This window comes from Bubalus bubalis, chromosome 10 (genome assembly GCF_019923935.1).
Source record: "Bubalus bubalis isolate 160015118507 breed Murrah chromosome 10, NDDB_SH_1, whole genome shotgun sequence".
In the NCBI taxonomy this organism is placed as follows: Eukaryota; Metazoa; Chordata; class Mammalia; order Artiodactyla; family Bovidae; genus Bubalus; species Bubalus bubalis.
In genome coordinates, this window is record NC_059166.1 from 32,352,712 (window position 1) to 32,375,122 (window position 22,411).

At 38.8% G+C, this 22,411-nt stretch overlaps 1 protein-coding gene across 23 annotated transcripts in view; it reads right to left on the reverse strand.

Annotated features, from left to right (window-relative positions):
• EYA4 (EYA transcriptional coactivator and phosphatase 4) overlaps positions 1-22,411 on the reverse strand; it is a 358,824-nt gene that overhangs the window by 32,912 nt on the left and 303,501 nt on the right. For all 23 annotated transcript variants that reach the window (XM_025294511.3, XM_044924207.2, XM_006059291.4 and 20 more), the window contains 2 exons: positions 16,797-16,933; positions 13,074-13,157 (listed from right to left, as the gene is read on the reverse strand). In XM_025294511.3, coding sequence (XP_025150296.2) covers positions 13,074-13,157; positions 16,797-16,933 — 221 coding nt within the window. The remainder of the gene's footprint in view (positions 1-13,073; positions 13,158-16,796; positions 16,934-22,411) is intronic.

Consider the following 22,411-nt stretch of genomic DNA (forward strand, 5'->3'; position numbering starts at 1 on the left):
GAAAGTGAAAAGTGAAAGTGAAGTCACTCAGTCATGTCTGACCCTCAGCGACCCATGGACTGCAGCCTTCCAGGCTCCTCCATCCATGGGATTTTCCAGGCAAGAGTACTGGAGTGGGGTGCCATTACCTTCTCTGTTAGGTCCATGGATCAAGACAAATTGGAAGTGGTCAAACAGGAGATGGCAAGAGTGAAATTCAACATTCTAGGGGTCAGCAAACTAAAATGGACTGGAATGGGTGAATTTAATTCAGATAACCATTATATCTACTACTGTGGGCAGGAATCCCTTAGAAGAAATGGAATAGCCATCATGGTCAACAAAAGAGTCTGAGATGTAGTACTTGGATGCAGTCTGAAGAATGACAGAATGATCTCTGTTTGTTTCCAAGGCAAACCATTCAATATCACAGTAATCCTAGCCTATGCCCCAACCAGTAATGCTGGAGAAGCTGAAGTTGAATGGTTCTCTGAAGACCTACAAGACCTTTTAGAACTAACACCCAAAAAAGATGTCCTTTTCATTACAGGGGACTGGAATGCAAAGTAGGAAGTCAAGAAACACCTGGGGTAACAGGCAAATTTGGCCTTGGAGTACGGAATGAAGCAGGGAAAAGGCTAATAGAGTTTTGCCAAGAGAACACACTGGTCATAGCAAACACCCTCTTCCAACAACACAAGAGAAGACTCTACACATGGACATCACCAGAAGGTCAACACCGAAGTCAGATTGATTATATTCTTTGCAGCCAAAGATGGAGAAGCTCTATACAGTCAGCAAAAAGAAGACCAGGAGCTGACTGTGGTTCAGATCATGAACTCCTTATTGCCAAATTCAGACAAAGGATTAATCTCCAGAATATATAAATGGGTCATACAACTCAATATTAGGAAAAAAACAATCCAATCAAAAAAAAAAAAAAGAAGGCAGACTACCTAAACAGACATTTCTCCAAAGAAGAGATACAGATGGCCAATAAACACAAGAAAATATGCTCAATATCACTAAGTATTAGAGACAGGCAAGCCACAACTACTATGAGGTATCGCCTCACACCAGTCAGAATAGCCATCATTAAAAATCTACAAACAATAAATGCCAGAGGGGATGTGGAGAAAAGTGAACCCTCCTACACTGTTAGCAGGAATGTAAACTGATACAGTCGTTATGGAGAACAGTATGGAGATTCCTGAAAAAACTAGGAATATATCTACCATGTGATCCAGCAACCCCACTACTGGGAATATACCCTGAAGTGAAGTGAAGTGAAGTGAAGTCGCTCATTTGTGTCCGACTCTTTGCGACCCCATGGACTATAGCCTACAAGGCTCCTCTGTCCATGGAATTTTCCAGGCAAGAGTACTGGAGTGGGTTGCCAAAAGACACACATACCCCAATGTTCATAGCAGCACTGTTTACAGTAGCTTGGACATGGAAGCAACCTAGATGTCCATCAAAAGATGAATGGATAAAGAAGATGTGGTACATATATACCACGGAATATCACTCAGTCCTAAGAAGGAATGAATTTGAGTCAGTTTCAGTGAGGTAGATGAACCTAGAGTTTGTTATACTGAGTGAAGTAAGTAAGAAAGAGAAAAATACAAAGAAGGCTGGGTGCAGAAGAACTGATGCTTTTGAACTGTGGGTTGGAGAAGACTCTTTAGAGTCCCTTGGACAGCAAGGGGATCAAACCAGTCCATCCTAAAGGAAATCAACCCTGACTATTCATTGGAAGGACTGATGCTGAAGCTGAAGCTCCAATACTTTGGCCACCTGATGCAAAGAGCCGACTCTGAAAAACATCCTATGCTGGGAAGGACTGAAAGCAAAAGGCGAAGAGGGCAGCAGAGGATGATGGCTAGATAGCACCACTGACTCAATGGACATGAATCTGAGCAAACTCCGGGAGATAGTGAAGGACAGGGAATCCTGGTCCATGGGGTCACAGAGAGTTGGACACAACTTAACGACTGAACAACAACAGCAACAGAGAATCTAGAAAAATGATATTGATGAGCCTATTTGGAAGGAAGGGAGACACAGCTGTAGAGAATGGACTTGCGGACATAATGGAGGAGGGAGAGACTGGGATGAATGGAGAAAGTGGCATCAACACATATACACTCTCAGGTGTAAGACGGGTAGCTGGTGAGAAGTTGCTGTGTAGCACAGGGAGTCCAGCCTGCTGCTCTGTGATGACCCAGAGGGATGGGATGAGGGGAGAGGAGGGAGACTAGGGAGGGAGGGGATGTATGTATAATTATGAATGATTTGAGTTGTTGTATAGCAGAAACCAACACAACATTGTAAAAATTTTAAAAATATTTAAATTTAAAAATTAATAAAACAAACTGATGTTAGACAATCTGGCAGAAGCATTATGTTGTTCAAAGTAGTTTTTTATTTCTTTTATGACACGGACCCTTCTATGATATGGGAACTGAAACTAAAGCAAAGAGTGGAAGGATTGGGCCATATAGAAACATTTATAGAGAAATGAAAAAGCCAGAGGCAGACAGAAATTGTGATGTATTTCTGTAAAGTTACACTGAGTATGCCTGCTGTTCCACCTCCCCTTCTACCTCCTCCTATTCTTCCAGCTCTACCACCTGGTGCGACCTCAAGACCAACCCCTCCTCTTCCTCCTCCTCTCTAGCCTATCCACTGTGACGAGGGTGAAGGAAAAGACCTTATGAATAGTAATCATCATGACAGTTAATAAGCTTATCTGTTGTGTATGTGTGTTGAGTGTCTTCATATATAAACCTAATCAATGTAAGTCAAGGCCCATATGACACGTTTTTGTCCCATGATCATCACTACTTAAGTTATCTGTCGTGTAGAACATGGTGTGCAAAGACTTGTATTGAAGTGTACAGCTTATCCTTTCATGTGCATAAGGTGAGAGATATATAAAATTAAGAATGTGTTAGTTTCCCTACTGTTTTATAACTTTTCTTTGAAAGAATTACATGACTGTACAGTACAGCCCTCTCTCTAGTAACTGGAAAAACTTCATATCAGCTTATCATCACAAGCAAGTGTTATTTTCTTTTTGAATGTGACAATGCCTCCAATACTGTATTATGAATATGACTGTAATACTATGTGCCATAAAAATTTTATAACGGTTCTTTCATTGGTGTATAGGCTAAAGTAATCACATTCAGTTCAGTTCAGTCACTCAGTCGTGTCCGACTCTTTGCGACCCCATGAATCGCAGCACGCCAGGCCTCCCTGCTGCTCTGTTATTAATGCATGAATCATTGTGCCTGTAAATAAATGTGTTTTTCTTTTTCACATTATCTTTTTATTTTTGATGTCTACTGTTAGTAATATCTATCACATCTCCAGTGTTTTGTACCATGTCTTACATACTGACATAGGTACTGACAGGCAATTCATCTTATAAACAGATTACAAATTTCTGGTATTGATAAATACAGTGCTTGTGTGTTTGCTAAGTTGCTTCAGTTGTGTCTGACTCTTTGCAACCCCATGGACTATAAGCCCTCCAGGTGCCTCTGTTCATAGGATTCTCCAGGCAGGAATACTGGAGTGGATTTCCAATTTCTCCTCCAAGGGATCTTCCCAACCCAGGGATCGAACCCATGTCTCCTGCATTAGCATGCGGATTCTTTACCACTGAGCCACCAGGGAAGCCCCACTTACCTTCATGACAATCTTATCATTTAAAATCTAGTTCGTGCTATTTTGGGAGCCTTTCGAGGTAAGTGTGTGGGGACTGTTTCACATAAAAGTATCCAGTGGATTTATCCTGATGAGCATATCATTTCTCCAGGGCTGCTCTTATGTAAGAGGTTGTCTTAAGTGGGGAGGTAGTATTGGGAGCTTGAATTTCAGTTTCACAATACAACTGTTCACTTTTCTTTCAGTCTTTCCCCTGACTTGGGCTATGGGCTTTACATCCTTCCTGTGGAATAACTTTACAGAGAATCACAGCCTCATAGCACATGATGTATTAGTGCTCCAAAACAGATTAAATCCCTGAAGCACGATTTATTTAGCTTCCTTCATGCCTCCCTCTAACCAAGAGGAATTACTGCAACTTCTCGGGTAAAATACTATATGTAATTAATAGGGGAACAGGAATAATCTTCATAAACTATAACAGATGAGGGATGATTCCTGGTCTGTGTCCTGCCAATTTACAAACTCTTATTTGAGAGCTGTGTGGTGCTGAAAGGTATACATGCCAACTGGGGCTCAGTCAGTTCCACGGGCAGCAGACCTCAAATACCAACATCCTTCATTTGCCATCACGGTAAATACCCAGGAACAGTTCTGTTGACAACTGAACAGAGTCCAAAATGATCGCATCTTAGGGAGATCCTTGGAAAATTCATAGTATTATTTATTTACACATTGAAGCAGGATTCTTCTACAGTTTTTTTTTTTTTAATTAAAACATAAAAGTTAGCTATACAGAGCAATTTATGAATAAAAATGCCATTCCTAAATGATTATGTTCCATGGGTTTTATTTTTATAGGTGGTGGGGAAAGACAATAGACCAAAAGAGTGTAGAGATTAAGAGCAGGTGGAAGAGTTTTGGGTGCTGGTTGGCCAAACCACTTGTGAGCTGGGTGACACGGTATCCATCACGGGGGAGGGGAGGGGTGGCGGTGAAAGCCAAGGAGATAGTAAAGCATTTAATAAGACCTTCAGCAACCTTATTGAAATTCATTTCAAAGGCAAAAAGTCTCAGGCTCCTAGCCCTCAGACCTACAGGATCTGGTGGTGGGACCAGCCATTTCTGTTTTACAAACTCTGAGGCTCACTATGGCTCACATTTGTTTGAGAAGCCCTGTTTCAGTCAGCAGCCTTCAAAATGGTCTCCTGGGGTTCACCTGGGTTCCTCTGAACTCTTTTCTCCACACAGCAGTCGATCTTAAACCACCAGGTCCCAACTCAATCTAAAACCCTACAACAGCTTCCACTGCACCTAAATAAATCCCACACGCTTTACGGGGGTGCTGCTGCGGCCCCCTGCCTGCCTCTCTGCTCTTATCTTGTGTTTCTCCCCCTTGTTTACACCCTTCCAGTCACACTGCTCCTTTATATTCCTGGAACAGTGGAAGATTGTTCCCGCCTCAGGGCCCTTCTGAGTCCTCTGCCTGGAACTTGCCCCTCCACGCTTCTCCCCCGCCTAATCTGTAGGCAGCGCCTTCTTGTAATTCAGGTCTCAGTATCAATGTCACCTCCCCAGTCACCTCCCTTCCCCCGTTAATTTCTATCTGACCTAGTTTTTATTGTCTTCAAAGCAGCTACCACAATCTGAAATAATTTCACTTGCTTGTAAGCTCCCTGAGAGCAGGAAGCATGTCTGCCTCTGTTGAGTAAATATTTGTTGATAAGTAAATATTTGTTAGATGAACACAGTTGTTCTTGGAGCTCTAGTATGTGGTAGAGCTGAGATGACCCAATGTCCTCTCTGTCCCCTTCAAATGTGTCCTGAGTGCATGTGGTCCCCAGCTTCAGAAGTTGGGTCTGATAAAACAACATTCCTTATTAAGCCACTTCTTAATATGCCAAGATATTCATGTCTTACTAGCTACACTACAACACCAATTTCCTTACTGATATTAAGAAAAATATCAATGATTATGATATGACATCAATTCTGTATGGAATCTAAAAAGAAATGGTACAAATGAACTTATTTACAAAGCAGAAATAGATTCATAGACTTAGAGAACCAACTTATGGTCCCCACCTGCCCAGGGGGGTAAGGGTGTGGGGGATAGATTGGGAATTTGGGATTGACATGTACACATTGCTATATTTAAAATAGATAACCACCAAGAACCTACTGCAAAAACAAGAAAAATTTTAAAAAAAAGTCAATGACCAAATTACTTTTAAAAATAAATAAGCAATAATTCAATAAACAAAGTCATCTAAGTTGTTTTTCATGGACCTCAATAAAGGTACTTTCATTTTGATTTGAAAATATTAAGCCTAAAAATATTTTCACTCTAATTTTTTCAAATTTCCCTGAGTAAACCATTATTCAACATGGTCAGCTACAGCAGGTCCCCTTCCTGTAGCAGAGAACAGTATTAAGGACAAAGCTGTGTTATGAGAATGACCTAGTTTCCAATATTTGTACCAGCATTTAACATTCTGTGACCTTGGTTGATTTTCTCAAACCCTAAAGACCCAGTTTCCTCATCCACAGAACTTGGCTCACAATAAATTACAGCAGAGTGGGTTATGAGCATTAAGTTGGGTAACATTTGTGAAAATGACTAATCACAGTTACAATTTTTAGAGTAACAATTCACATCAAATGTTCTGCTAGGCTGTTAACATGTTATCACTTTCTTATTCACTATAAGACAATATTATTCCCATTTTACAGAAATTGAGAATGAAGAATTAATTTTCCCAAGATCAGAAAGCTGTAAACATCAGCACTGGCCTTTCAAATTTAGGTCTGTCCAACTCAAAGGCTCTTGTCATTAGCCCCAGTCCCTACTGCTTGGAAAATACCAAACACAGGTGCTACCTTGCGGCAGGCAGAAATGTAGGCTTATCTTCCCACACCTTTCCAACATGCCCCTGATCCTTCTGCTGTTCTGTACCACTGTACGGATATCTGTCTGGACGTTCTGTTTCACTGAATATTTCTTAAGTTTTTCCTTTTGATGGAAAACGATCCCAGTGATCTGAGAGAAGATATTTAGAATTATTCCAACTTAAAGGAGAACTCACACAACCGCCTATAATACTTAATTGCCCATCCTTGTTTCAGGAAATGTCACTTATATATTGTGTTCATGGTAGCTTACTTGTCTATGCCATGTGATATTCTATTAGCAGAAACAACATGGGGTTTGGGGTCAAATGTCCAGGGCCCCAGGATTCATCTCTGCCGTTGTCTAGCTCTGTGACTTTGCACACAGCTTATTCCCTCTCTGAGTGTTTTTCCTCATGTACAGACTGGGGAGAACAACCCACCCCTTAAAATGTTTGCGACGCTTAACTCCTGGCACATCATGGGTATTAAATAAACAGTAGAGCCCTTCTTTCCGTCACTTTGCCCTGCCCACTCGGCAAGCTCTGCTGTTTTAAGCCTCTGTAGGCATACAGAATGTCTCTGTTTTCTATGTGAACAAAGCATTTTGATAATACTTTAAAATAATGGAATTTGTTTGTGAAATGAGTGCTGCATGACCAGGGGGCTACCCCGGGAGGTGATGGTTATTTCAGTGACAGGCCACTGATGAAGGAAGCAGGAGAGGCTGCTTTTGAACTGGTCTTAGAGCCATTTTCTGAGTCATGCAAAAGCCGCCTCATTATTTGATGTTCTTTTTTTTCAAATGATGCTCTTTTTTTTTGCTACTTTATTGGAGCTCCTTCTTATCCCAAATGGAAGTCTGTGCTCAGTTCTGGCATGGTAAAAACTTTAAAATATCTTTGACAAAAAGAATATATATATATATATATAGAGAGAGAGAGAGAGAGAGATTTTAACAGTGTTCTTTATTTATTGCCTTGGGTTCAAAATTATTCTTCTATTTCTAAAGATCATGATTACCACAAAAGGATAAAGGTTTGAATTCAGGAAATATTTTAAAAATCTAAAGATAATTCCCAAAGACGAGTTCCACCACTGATTTGGCACAATGGAAGCAACACAAGATATTTAGGTACAGCCTCTAATAGTGACTATTTTGAAGGGAACTTTATTTGAATTTGTGTGTTCAAGTTAGACTGTTAATTGTAAAAATTTATCTAATATGAAACTTAGCATATAAATAGTGCAATCAATTCAACAGGATTTACTGCATATGCCACACAAGCTAAAATTATTGCAGAAGAAAATGCTTTCAATTGCTGTCTGGAAACTTTTTACACTATATGTTCTATCAGTAATAGAATTTGAGTGTGTACCCCAAATTCATATACAGTTAATTTATTTATAAATCACATACATATTTTTAAAGTTGTAATCATTTACATGTATTTATCATGTACCTGCATTGTGAAACAGACAACAGCAGAAATTGTGGGGCATAAATGTGTGTGTATACATACACACATGTCAATATATTTTCTCTTTATCTCAATGAAACACCTTGTGTGTATGTAACATGTAAGCATCCATCCTGGAGACCACTGAATTAAGATAATAATGATTGTGATAAAGGGGCTAAGACTCCTTTTGCTTTTTTGTTTTGCATATAGAGTCTGTTTTTTTTTTTTAACATTTTATTGTATTGGGGTATAGCCAATTAACAAATAATGCTGTGATAGTTTCAATTAAACAGCAAAGGGGACTAAGCCATACATACACATGTATCCATTTCCCCGCAAACTCCCCTCCCATCCTGGCTGCCACATAAACAGAGTTCCCTGTGCTATACAGTAGGTCCTTCTAGGTTATCCATTAAATACAGCAGTGTGTACTGGCCATCTTCAACTCCCTAACTATCCTTTCCCCTTATTCTCCCCCCCCAGCAACCACAAGTTCATTCATTCTCGACTATAACTCTGTGCAAGACTCCCTTTTCGAAATGCTCATTATACAAAATTGTTATCTTTCATCTGTTTAGCAACTTTCATTCAGTTTAATTTAGTCGCTGAGTCATGTCCAACTGTTTGTGACACCACGGACAGCAGCACGCCAGGCTTCCCTGTCCATCACCAACTTCCGGAGCTTGCTCAAACTCATGTCCACTGAGTTGGATATGCCATCCAACCATCTCATCCTCTGTCGTCCCCTTCTCCTCCCGCCTTCAATCTTTCCCAGCATCAGGGTCTTTTCAAATGAGTCAGTTCTTCGCATCAGGTGGCCAAAGGATTGGAGTTTCAGCTTTAGCATCAGTCCTTCCAATGAATATTCAGGACTGATTTCCTTTAGAATGGACTGGTTGGATCTCCTTGCAGTCCAAGGGACTCTCAAGAGTCTTCTCCAATACCACAGTTCAAAAGCATCAATTTTTCGGCTCTCAGCTTTCTTTATGGTTCAACTCTCACATCCGTACATGACTACTGGAAAAACCATAGCTTTGACTAGATGGACCTTTGTTGGCAAAGTAATGTCTTTGCTTTTTAATATGCTGTTTAGGTTGGTCATAGCTTTTCTTCCAAAGAGTAAGTGTCTTTTATAGCTGCAGTCACCATCTGCAGTGATTTTGGAGCCCCCCAAAAATAAATTCTCTCACTGTTTCCATTGTTTTCCCATCTATCTGCCATGAACTGATGGGACCAGATGCCATGGTTTTCATTTTCTGAATGTAGAGTTTTAAGTCAGCTTTTCCACTCTCCTCTTTCATTTTCAAGATGTTCTTTAGTTCTTCTTCACTTTCTGCCATAAGGATGGTGTCATTCTCGTATCTGAGGTCATTGATATTTCTCCCAGCAATTGTGATTCCAGTTTGCACTTCATCCAACCTGGCATTTCGCATGATGTACTCTGCATTATCAGTTAAATAAGCAGGGTGACAATATAGAGCCTTGACGTACTCCTTTCCGGATTTGGAACCAGTCTGTTGTTCCATGTCCAGTTCTAACTGTTGATTCTTGACCTGCATACAGACTTCTCAGAAGGCAGGTCAGGTGGTCTGGTATTCCGATCTCTTGAAGAATTTTCCAGTTTGTTGTGATCTACACAGTCAAAGGCTTTGGTGTAATCAATAAAGCAGAAGATGTTTTTCTGGAATTTTCTTGCTTTTTCTATGAACCAATAGATGCTGGCAATTTGATCTCTGGTTCCTCTGTTTTTTCTAAATCCAGCTTGAACATCTGGAAGTTCACAGTAAACGTACTGTTGAAGCCTGGCTTGGAGAATTTTGAGCATCTTTGCTAGCTTGTGAGATGAGTGCAATTGTGCAGCAGTTTGAACATTCTTTGGCATTGCCCTTCTTTGGGATTGGAATGAAAACTGACCTTTCCCAGTCCTATGGCCACTGCTGAGTTTTCCAAATTTGCTGGCATACTGAGTGTAGCACTTTAACAGCATCATCTTTTAGAATTTGAAATAGCTCAACTGGAACTCCATCCCCTCCATTAGCTTTGTGCGTAGTGATGCTTCCTAAGGCCCACTTGATTTTGCATTCCAGGATGCCTGGCTCTAGGTGAGTGATCACACCATCATGGTTATCTGGGTCGTGAAGCTCTTTTTTGTACAGTTCTTCTGTGTATTCTTGCCACCTCTTCTTAATATCTTCTGTTTCTGTGAGGTCCATACCATTTCAGTCCTTTTTTGTGCCCATCTTTGCATGAAATGCTCTGTTGGTATCCTTAATTTTCTTGAAGAGATCCCATTCTATTGTTTTCCTCTATTTCTTTGCATTGATCACTGAGGAAGGCTTTCTTATTTCTCCTTGCTATTCTTTGGAACTCTGCATTCAATGGGGTATATCTTTCCTTTTCTCCTTTGTTTGCTTCTCTTCTTTTCTCAGCTCTTTGTAAGGCCTCCTCAGACCACCATTTTGTCTTTTACATTTCTTTTTCTTGGGGACAGTCTTGATCAATGCCTCCTGTACAATGTCACAAACCTCCATCCATAGTTCTTCAGGAACTTTTTAAGATCTAATCCCTTGAATCTATTTGTCACTTCAACTGTATAATCATAAGGGATTTGCTTTAAGTCATACCTGAATGGTCTAGTGGTTTTCCCTCCTTTCTTCACTTTAAGATCTGAATTTTGCAATAAGGAGTTCATGATCTGAGCCAGAGTCAGCTCCTGGTCTTGTTTTCTGCTGATTGTATAGAGCTTCTCTAGCTTTGGCTGCAAAGAATATAATCAGTCTGGTTTCAGTACTGACCATCTGCCGATGTCCATGTGTAGAGTCTTCTCTTGTGTTGTTGGAAGAGGGTGTTTGCTATGACAATGCATTCTCTTGGCAAAACTCTGTTAGCCTTTGTGCTGCTTTATTTTGTACTCCAAGGCCAAATTTGCCTGCTACTCTAGGTATGTCTTGACTTCCTACTTTTGAACTCCAGTCCCTATGATGAAAAGGACATCTTTTGAGGCTGTTAATTCTAGAAGGTCTTGTAGGTCTTCATAGAACCATTCAACTTCAGCTTTCAGCCTTACTGCTTGGGGCATAGGCTTGGATTACTGTGATATTGAATGGTTTGCCTTGGAAATGAACACAGATCATTCTGTCATTTTTGAGACTGCATCCAATAACTGCATTTCAGACTCTTTTGTTGACTATGAGGGCTACTCCATTTCTTCTAAGAGACTCTTCCCTTATAGTAGATATAATATAGTACATTATGTCTACTGTAGTAGATATAATGGTCATCTGAATTAAATTTACCCATTCCAGTCCATTTTAGTTCACTGATTCCTAAAATGTTGATGTTCACTCTTGCCATCTCCTGTTTGAGCACTTCTAACTTACCTTGATTCATGGACCTAACATTCCCGATTCCTATGCAGTGTTGCTCTTTACAGCATAGGACCTGCTTCTATCAACAGTCACATCCACAGAGCATGTTGTTTTTGCTTTGGCTCCATCCTTTCATTCTTTCTGGAGGTAGTTCTCCACTGATCTCCAGTAGCATATTGGGCACCTACCAACCTGGGGAATTCATCTTTTGGTGTCATATCTTTTTGCCTTTTCATACTGTTCATGGGGTTCTCAAGGCAAGAATACTGAAGTGGTTTGCCATTCCCTTCTCCAGTGGACCATGTTTTGTCAGAACTCTCCACCAGGACCTATCTGTCTTGGGTGGCCCTACACAGCATGGCTCATAGTTTCATTGAGTTAGACAAGGCTGTGGTCCATGTGATCAGTTTGATTAGTTTTCTGAGATTGTGGTTTTCATTCTTTCTACCCTCTGATGGAGAAGGATAAGAGGCTTATGGAAGCTTCCTGATCGGAGAGACTGACTGTGGGGGCAACTTTCATTACCTATACTATAATTCACAGCAGATTCACTAAGAGTGCAATTTAGGAGGTAATGCTATAGTGAAATTAATTTATCACTAGAAGCTGGCATCACAGATTCAATGGACATGAGTTTGAGCAAGCTCCAGGAGATGGTGATGGACAGGGAAGCCTGGCATAAAGCAGTCCATGGGGTCACAAAGAGTTGAACATGAATGAGTGACTGAACAACAACAACAACAACAAGACAAAGCTTAACAAAGTTGTTAAACACTGCATGTTGAGCTGACATGAGACTCTATAAAACAGTGTGACACTGTAAAGATTTAAGGGGACACTTCTGCATCATATGAAAAGAGACCGGTCAGATACAAGTTTGACTACAGTGATCAAAGGCAGGCCATGCTGTGAACTGACTCTTGTTAGACTATGAGTCCTACAGAAACAAAGACTCAAATGGTGTTTCCAGCCGAAAAGTCTGTTGTAGGTGCATCAGTCTTTGAAACAACCTCACATGCCTATAAAACAACACTGGTACAAGAAGCAAGTGAACTATACAAATAATGGCAAGAGACAAAGGAAAGTAATGTGACCACCTGTCTCAATATTTGTGTGTGAAGGCATATTACCCTCAGTCACTAAAATATGCTTCCTCAAAGTTACCAAAAGTTAATTATATTCATAAATCCAAAGGATCTGAAAGACAAAAGATTACTTCTTACTTCAAATGCCATTTCATAGCAATATTTGGTGCAATAAGCTAATTCAAACAATTTCTTAAAGTTCCCGTATTAGAAGATAATATACATTTCATAATGTTTAAAGTCCATTTCAATTTATGAAAACATTTTCTAAAATAACTATGTCAGAGTAAGAAGCTTGGTTTCTCATATAAAAAACTAAAAGTTATATAATGAAGAAGGAAAAAAGAATACAATTTTAAATTACGTTGTATAAAATTTTTCAGTTCATGCTGAATAACAATGAGCTACTAGAAATAAATACTTAAGAGCAGATTTGATAGGCTGCAATAAAAACACTTCAATGCATTTTTAAATGGCTTTTAAATTTATTCAAAATAAAATTTTAATTAATAAATTCTAATTTATTAGAATTAATAAAATTCTAAATTTTAAAATTCTAAACTTTGTTAGAATTTTATTCTAACAAATAAAATTCAAATTTCTTGAATCCTTACCTTGCCATACTTCTGGGCATAAGATCCTGTGAGCAGTGAGTGGAAAACAATGATGGTTTCATCCAAGTCCCAGACAAACACACGCTGGAGAAAAAGATAAATACCAGAGAACCATCAAGTTCTAAGGAAAGAGAAATCTCTTTACAGGTAGAAAGCACGTTGCTTTGCTGTTGGCTATAATCTTGACACTACCGTATAGAAAACTCAGTCCCCTGGACAGCAAGGGGATCAAATCAGTCCATCCTATAGGAAACCAACCTTGAATATTCATCGGAAGGACTGATGTTGAAGCTGAAGCTCCAATACTTCGGCCACATGATGTAAAGAGCTGACTCAATGGAAAAGACCCTGATAATGGGAAAGACTGAGGGCAGGAGAAGGGGCCAACAGAGGATGAGATGGTTGGTTGGTATCACTGTTTCAATGCACATGAGTTTGAGCAAACTCTGGGAGATAATGAAGGACAGGGAAGCCTGGAGTGCTGCAGTTCACGGGGTCACAAAAACTTGGACACAACTTAGTGGCTGAACAACAAATGCTACGCTATTATTTTTTTTTCCCCAAATTTGCCAGATTTATTTCCTGTAAAACCTAGAAGGGAGACAAATAAATATAATAAGCTTAATTCAGATGTCCTAATTTGAAAGAATTCATCCAAATGTTTACTTGCACTTAATTTCTAAAAAGACAAATTTGGATTTTATGATAAAAGTGTGCTTTTACAAAATTTTAGATGATGAAGTTTAGCAATTCATGCAAAGAATTAATTTTTTTCTGATTAAAAAAGTAATAATCACGTTTTAAAAGAAGAATCAGGCACTCAGAAGGAAAAGCAAAATGGAAATCATCTTTAGCTTACTATATTTAGGTAGGAACTACCATCACTGCATTTAGGTAGCTCTTTTTTCAGTATTGCAAATATACATTTGTGAAACAGCATCAAACAATACATGCTATTTTACTTTAAGAATTAAACTTTTAAAAATATTTAAAAGAATCAATGAGTAATCCTTAAATACAAATTGTAAAGTGTGGACCTTTGGGTCACATTAGGTGATAAGATTTGTTGTTTGGCCTGCACACTGTTTTGAAAGATTTCAAATAATTGATCAACATTTTGAGATTAGACTTCTCACAAAGTTCAGGGTTCTGACTGCAGTGGTCAAACTTCCGACCTGTAGCAATGCTGGCTGACCTTCCATGGGGCAGTGATGCAGGGGCCCCTTGAGACTGGCCAGTGCTTCCTCTTCTTCAAAATCTGCAGGCTCCCTAGCCCAGCCCACTCCAATCACCTCTGCCTTCCAGAAGGCATTTTAATCTGCTACTGTTGTTGTTCACATTGTCAACTACAAACTGGCACTTACCAAGAGCACTGCCAATAACTGAACAACAAAAGCATTTGCCATCTGCCTCTACAGAGACTGAACCCCAGGCTGCTATAAGCTGTTAGCCTTCAACAACCTCTGAGGGAGTTAAGGTGGAATGAGGCACCCTGTGCTCCAGGGAATCTGGTGGGACAGGTCTTTAGATAGTTGGATGTTTTTAAGAACAGATTTTATGGCCTCAATCTTTGCATCTCCTCATGTTCAGTTCAGTTCAGTTGCTCAGTCAAGTCTGACTCTCTGCAACCCGATGGACTGCAGCATGCCAGGCCTCCCTGTCCATCACCAACTCCTGAAATTTACCCAAACTCATGTCCATCGAGTCAGTGATGCCATCCAACCATCTTGTCCTCTGTCGTCCCCTCCTCCTCGCGCCCTCAATCTTTCCCAGCATCAGGGTCTTTTCCAAAGAGTCAGTTCTTCGCATCAGGTTGCCAAAGTATTGGAGTTTCAGCTTTAGCATCAGTCCTTCCAAAGAACACCCAGGACTGATCTCCTTTAGAATGAACTGGTTGGAACTCCTTTCAGTCCAAGGGAGTCTCAAGAGTCTTCTCCAGCACCACAGTTCAAAAGCATCAATTCTTCAGCACTCAACTTTCTTTATAGTCCAATTCTCACATCCATAAATGACTACTGGAAAAACCATAGCTTTGACTAGACGGACCTCTGTTGGCAAAGTAATATCTCTGCTTTTCAGTATACTATCTAGGTTGGTCATAACTTTCCTTCCAAGGAGTAAGTGTCTTTTAATTTCAATGATATTGGAGCCCCCAAAAATTAAGTCGACACTGTTTCCACTGTTTCCCCATCTATTTCCCATGAAGTGATGGGACTGGATGCCATGATCTTTGTTTTCTGAATGTTGAGCTTTAAGCCAACTTTTTCACTCTCCACTTTCACTTTCATCAAGAGGCTTTTGAGTTCCTCTTCACTTTCTGCCATAAGGGTGGTGTCATTGGCATATCTGAGGTTATTGATATTTCTCCTGGCAATCTTGATTCCAGCATGTGCTTCATCCAGTCCAGCATTTCTCCTGATGTAGTCTGCATATAAGTTAAATAAGCAGGGTGACAATATACAGCCTTGAAGTACTCCTTTCCCAGTTTGGAACCAGTTGTTCCTTGTCCAGTTCTAACTATTGCTTCTTGACCTGTATATAGATTTCTCAGGAGGCAGGTCCCGTGGTCTGATATTTCCATCTTTTGTTGTGATCCATACAGTCAAAGGCTTTGGCATAGTCAATAAAGCAGAAGTAGATGTTTTTCTGGAACTCTCTTGCTTTTTCGATGATCCAACAGATGTTGGCAATTTGATCTCTGGTTCCTCTGCCTTTTCTAAATCCAGCTTCAACATCTGGAAGTTCATGGTTCATATACTGTTGAAGCTTGGCTTAGAGAATTTTGAGCATGTCTAGAGAAGCACTAAATCCCTTCATGGTGACATCAGATTCTTATGACCAACAAAAAACCTTTTGTAAAATGAGTGCTTAATGGTATTGAACTCCCCCTTCACCAAAACCTTATATATTGACCTTCCCCCACTGTCGCTCAGGAGCAGTCTCTCAGAGCTCTCCAAGATGCTGCCTCCGGGGCAGCAGTCCTCATTTTGCCCCAAATAAAACTTAACTCGCAACTTTCAAGTTGTGCATCTTTTTCAGTTGAAAACATCAAGGAAGTGATGTCTTAGGAAGTGGTACAATGACTATTCCTTGACCTTACTAAATCTGAAGATTAAACTTTTTTACATAATTAAAATACTCAGTTATATAAGAAGTAGCACATTATGGTTAAGAACAGTTTCTTCTGATTTTTGTAATAAAAATCAGCCTGCTTAGTATGAATATATTTCAAGAAATCCATCCCAACTTGAGAAAATGTCACAGATATAAACATTTTACCATATGTATCAAATGATTAGAATTTTTCTCATTATCCAATGACCACCTTTCCTTTCCATACAGATTAATTTTATCTTTTAAAATTTACTGACCTATATGAACACTTTTCATTACCCTATTACTCCCAAATAGAGCGTTTCTTATCGCACAATGGCTTTATTTTTAAATAATAATTTTCTATTTGTGCCTTCTGTATCAAAAGATCCAACTATCTCCAGCCTGAAATTTGTAAAGCATCATTTTTAAGTTACTGTCTTCAATTTTGCATTATAATGGATGAAATCTCCAATTTTAGAGCTGTGCAATACCAGCTTCCATGTAGGTCCACCCATTTCATGATATGTCCTTTTCTTTTAAGTTTGAAACTTCATGAAACTATAAAGTATAGAACATATCCAACAGAATAAAACATCTTCTACGTCTCTTAAAGATAAGTCAGCATACCTCCAGGTCACTGTCAGGAGGTGGGGAGGGATTATTTTTCCGGCCTCTTCCTCGGGACTTTGACCCAGAACTCCTGCACGTTCTCTCATCAAGATCTTTGATGGGTGTGGAGGGGCTTTGCACAGTATCAAACTCTCCTGTAAATAACACAAATTGTGTCAAGAATAGCACTTTATTTTTAGATCAGGTATAAGTCTTCATCATGAATTATCTTAACAAAAAGCTCCTTATGACCAAAAAAGAAAGAAAGAAAAGATATAATCCCAAATACACAAAAATCCTAATTTAGTAAAAAAAATTTTGCAGGTCACATCATTTTCTCCTAGATTCGATCTATGTGAGCTATTAAACCTGAACACCTTTTGTACTCCAAATGCTCTCAACTTGCCTGTCTCTATCCCCACCTACATATTTATCTAAATTTAGATCTGTTCTCAACTCCTTATGTCAGAAGAGAAGATCCCATTCCTCCACATGCAAGCATGACTTCTGAGCCTCACCTACTGGGAAACCATGTTCCACTGCTCAAACTCTCTTATCTTCCCTTCAACCTCTCCCTTTCCTGGGGTGAGGGGGCGGTTCAGGCACAGACAAATTAAAAAGTCCTTCCCTTTAACTTTGCATCTATACAAACTATTTACTTGCTATCTTTTCTTTTTAAAGGATCTTCTCTTAAAAGAACAGGGCATTCTAGTTCTGTCCAATAGAAATATAATATGAGCCATGAATGTAACCATACATATAATTTTAAATGTTCTAGAAGCTGCATTTAAAAAAATGTAAAAAGCAACATGTAAAATTATTTTTATTCTTACATGTTAATTGCTCTAATATATTCAAAACATTATCATTTCAACATATAATAAATATGAACATGGTACGTTTTACATAATTTGTTTTTCACACTAAGTCTTTGAAATCCTGTGTGTATATGACACTTAGAGCTGACTTGGATCTGTAGTAGCTACATGTGCCTACTAGGCCCCTGCAATGGAGCTAGTACAGACTGAAGTCGCTGGCTACGGAACTGAATGTCACATTTGTCTCTACTTTCTGATATCTCATTTGTCATAATCCAGCTTTAGTTTACCAAAACTCTAACAAAACTATTCTTAGCCAGAGTCTCCAAAAGCCACTTAAATGATACACACAATAATAGATAGACCCAGTCTTTACCTTCCTGGATCTCTGTGCTACACATGATCGATCCTCTTAGACACCACCTCTTCAGAACCACTTAGTAGCTGATACCCTGCTAGAATCTTCTAGAATTTTTTCCATGAGTCCTTCTCTGTCTAGGAGACACGGACTCCTTTTCTTCCTCCCATTCCTCACATGCTGGGATTTAGTAGTTCTATCTTTTGATCATTTTTCCCATTCTACACCATGTGGGCAATCTAACCCTCTAATAGGTCAGTCACTTTCTACTCAAAGATGCATACATCATACTGGGTCAAATCCTATGTTTCGACTTTATGTTTGGGTTCTGCATGTCCCACAGATACCTGAAAGTCTGACATGTCTAAAGCTAAGTGATGGAGCACTTTATGAGTTGGCGAGCATGGAGCAGTGGCAGATCTGTGAGAAAGGTTTTAAGATAAACTGAGGCAACAGCGAGGTACAGTAAAACCTCACAAGTAACAAGCGTCCAACTTACCGTACGACTTCAAGTGTTTTATTCAAATCTCTCTGAATCTTAGTTTCTTTGTATATTAAAACATCAGTAATAGCAGCTAACTTTTATTACCGAGGTAAATCTAATTTACACTTAATTTAAATCATATGCATAAAGTTAAAATGTCTAGGAGAATCCAAGGGCAAACAGTATCAAAGTTACACAGTTTTTAAATATAAAGATGTTATGACTCTCCTGTTGTTGTTTTTGTAGCTGTTTAGTTGCTGAGTCATGTCTGACTCTTTCTAATCCTATGGACTGTAGCCACCAGGCCCCTCTGTCCATGGGATTTCCCAGGCAAGAATACTGGAGTGGGTGGCCATTTTCTTCTCCATGATTCTCATGCCTTATCATAAAAATTAAAGTAAAATAATTACAAGAAGAGCCAAGCAGTTACTAATCTAAATAAACACATCTGAACAAATGAGATAAAACTTAAGTAATATTTTTTCCGAGAAATTCTAAGTAAATAATTTTTACAAAGCTAACCTCTAATAATTTCTAATGGTCAAATGTTTTCTCTGGGAAACACTGTACATGTCAGGGCAGCATCAAAGAAATGTCTGTGCTCCAAATACTATTTGCTCTTAAAACACTGCTAGCACAGTTTCTTGCATGGGGTTTTGTTATCGAATGTATGAGAGTAAATAACAAAACAAAAGATTCTTTAGCTATGAATGCTGACTACAGCCGGATGTCATAGTAAATGATGTTTCGGCTTCCTTGTGCAGACATTAAAGGAGGTTTGGGGTATTTAAACACACAACTAATTTTTTAAAAAATCACACAAAATGTTTTCTATTTTCAGTTATTTTTATAAAATAAAAAGGTTACGATGTCCTAAAAATCAAATGTTCTTTTTCAAGTAAAATACTGATTCAAATTAACTCACATATGTTAAGCTTATAATGTAAACCAATTTTTGGTTGACATTCTATAAAACCTGTCTTTCTATCCATTACAGATCAATTTTTAGAAGTTAACTCTCATCAGGTAGTTTTGTTCCTGCAACAGTGCAAGAGGTGAAAGGACAAAATCTTGCAAAAGCCTAAAATTACTGTCATCAGTTATGGGTGGCTGATTGTTGACTGGATCCATAACAACGGAATTTGGCAGGAACAACTCAGCTACTCAAAAGAACTGGAAGCCAGCAGCTATAACGACAAGGGAGTCAGAGAGTAGAAGAAGAAAGGAAAAAAACTGGTCATAGGAAGTGTCTCACTCTCAGCAGAAGGAGGACTTGATATCAATGATTCTAAGTTACTGAAAGATCTTAAAAGGACTCTAAGAATTTGGACAAAATATGGACAAAAGTGTTTCTGATGAAAGTAAAGGCACAGCCTTTGAAGAAAACTATGAAGAATGGCTCCACATTTATTAAACTCTTAGGATGTGTCATGCACTTTTTTTTCCTATTTATTTATTTTTTGGCTGTGCTGGGTCTTTGTTGCTGTGTGGGCTTTTCTCTGGTTATGGTGAGCAGGAGCTACTTTCTAGTTGCTGTGTGAGGGCTTCTCATTGTGGTGGCTTCTCTTATTGTAGAGCACAGGTTCTAGGGCATGCAGGCTTCAACAGTTGTGGCCCGTGGGCTCAGTAGTTTCCACTCCTAGGCTCCTGAGCACAGCCTCTATAGCTGTGGTGCATGGGCTTAGGTGCTCTGGGGCACATGGGATCTTCCCAGACCAGGGATGTAACCAGTGTCTTCTGCACTGGCAGGCAGATTCTTTACCACTGAGCCACCAGGGAAGCCCCAGGCACTTTCGTTTTTAAAAAGTTTACTAGAATAAGTGTTTGGCTAAAGCACTGCTCATTGTGTCTGAGATTCACCCACATGGTAGCCTGGAGCAGTTTGTTTTTTCCTCAATATGGCTAGAACTTCATGATATACTATGCTTTATCCATTATGTTGACAAATATTTGGGTTATTTGTAATTTTAGGCAACTATGAATAAAGCTGTTATTAACATTCTTGTTTGTATCTCTGGACATAAGCTCCCATTCCCAGCATATCCCTATATGTATGCCTAGCATATCCCTATATGTATATATTTGGCAACAGGACTGATGAGTCAGAGGGAAGGCATAGACACTGAGAACCTTTTTCCAAAGTGGTTGTATTAATTCACTCTCCTACCAGCAACGAGAGTTCTAGTTTCTCTACATCCCTGTCAATTCTTGGTTAGTCTTTTACATTTCAGCAACTCTTGGGGTATAGTAGTATCTCACTGCCGTTTTAATTAGCATTTTCTTGATGAGTAATGATGTAGAATACTTTTATTTGTTTCTTGCTCAGTTAGTATCTTCTTTTTTACAAAGTAACTGTTTAAATCTTTGAATAATTAAAAAAATTGGGTTATCTTTCTTGCTGATTTTTCCAGAGCTCTTTATTGTGAAATATTCTTTACACACACACATGACTAAATCTCACTTCAACCTAGTGAATTTGGTCTTTCATTATCCTCTTTTAATAGTGGGAAAACTGGAGACATGTGGAACTCAGTTAACTAACCAAGATGAAATGGCTTATATGTGAAATGCTGGTATGATTCCAGAATCCTTGGTTTAACCACTAGGTAATACCTCCTCCCCTAAATAGCAACAGACTGTTCAGACTACAAAGAGGTCAAACATGTATGTGTTTCTACTGATCAAAAGAATATATAGACTTTATACAATTTCTGTGAGACAGAGGGCAAGGAATTCATCGAAAGAGCATCAAAGTAAAAGGACAGATCCTAAAGGGGCGTGTGCTATATTTGGCTCCTTCAGATGGAACTGAACTGACCTCCATATCTTCTCAAGGTTCTAGCCTTTCTTCCGATGAAGGTTAAAACCAGAAATTTGAACTCAATTGATCATTAAACATTTGTTGATTTTTTTTTTAAAGGAGAAAGCTGTTAATTCCAGTGCCTCTGTCAATTTCACTCAGGTAATTGCATTAGGGTACAGTAACACTGTAGGTAGGAAAAATGCAAATTGGCAGAGAAGTTAAATGTGGTTAGTCCTTTCCATCTAAATCTTCTTGTTGGCTTCAATGAAATGAATTAGCACTTTGCTTTCCTTCCTGTCCTTATGTAAAATGCCATAAAACCTGGAAAGACTACTGGGTTCTGCTGAAGAAATTGGCTTTTCAAAGTGTGAAGGGATTTTACTATATCCTTTACTTTTCTGCAGCATTTGTAAAGTTTAACTAGCAAATGTACTATGTTTTCAAGGTCTCAGAGTACAGAATACTGTTACAAATTGCTAGTTATATTTAATTTAAAAAATGTTTAAAATTTTAAAAAGGAGCTATAAAACTATCAGTAAGCTTAATGTGCCAGTCATCAAACATTCTGAATGCAAATACATAAGATAAACTTTATGGTAAAGGCAAAGAAATATCTTTTCAAAGATAATAAACTAAAATATCTGTTCTTAATCAGCATGGTAATGTTTCTTTAAATACATTGTCAAATTACCTCGTAAGGTAAAGTATTGATAAATAACTGAATGTTATTTGTAATTTTCAAATAACTCAGTCATTACCCATTGCCCTAGGCTTTTTCCTGAGCCAATACTGCACATGATTGAATAACTATCTTTTAATCAGTGCCATAATGAAGAACTGCACCTTCTAAGTTTTGGATATTCATATCCAACTTTGTTTCATTAGGTTTATCGCTAAATCAGAGCAACCAGCTGTCTCTTATAGAACATAACGTATGTTTCCATTTTAAACACGGGAGAAGTCAACAGGGAAAGATTTATGAAAAACTGTTTTCATAAATTTTAATTGTTAGGTCTCTGCTTTGAGTCCAAATGCAGAGCCAGTCAATGGAAAATACTCTTTATGCCCTTAAACAAAATATCTCAGATTTCATCAATAATAGAGAAAAATCCCATAGTTGTGAACTTGTTTACTTTTCAGATGCATGCCAGTCTGCAAAGGCAAAATCAA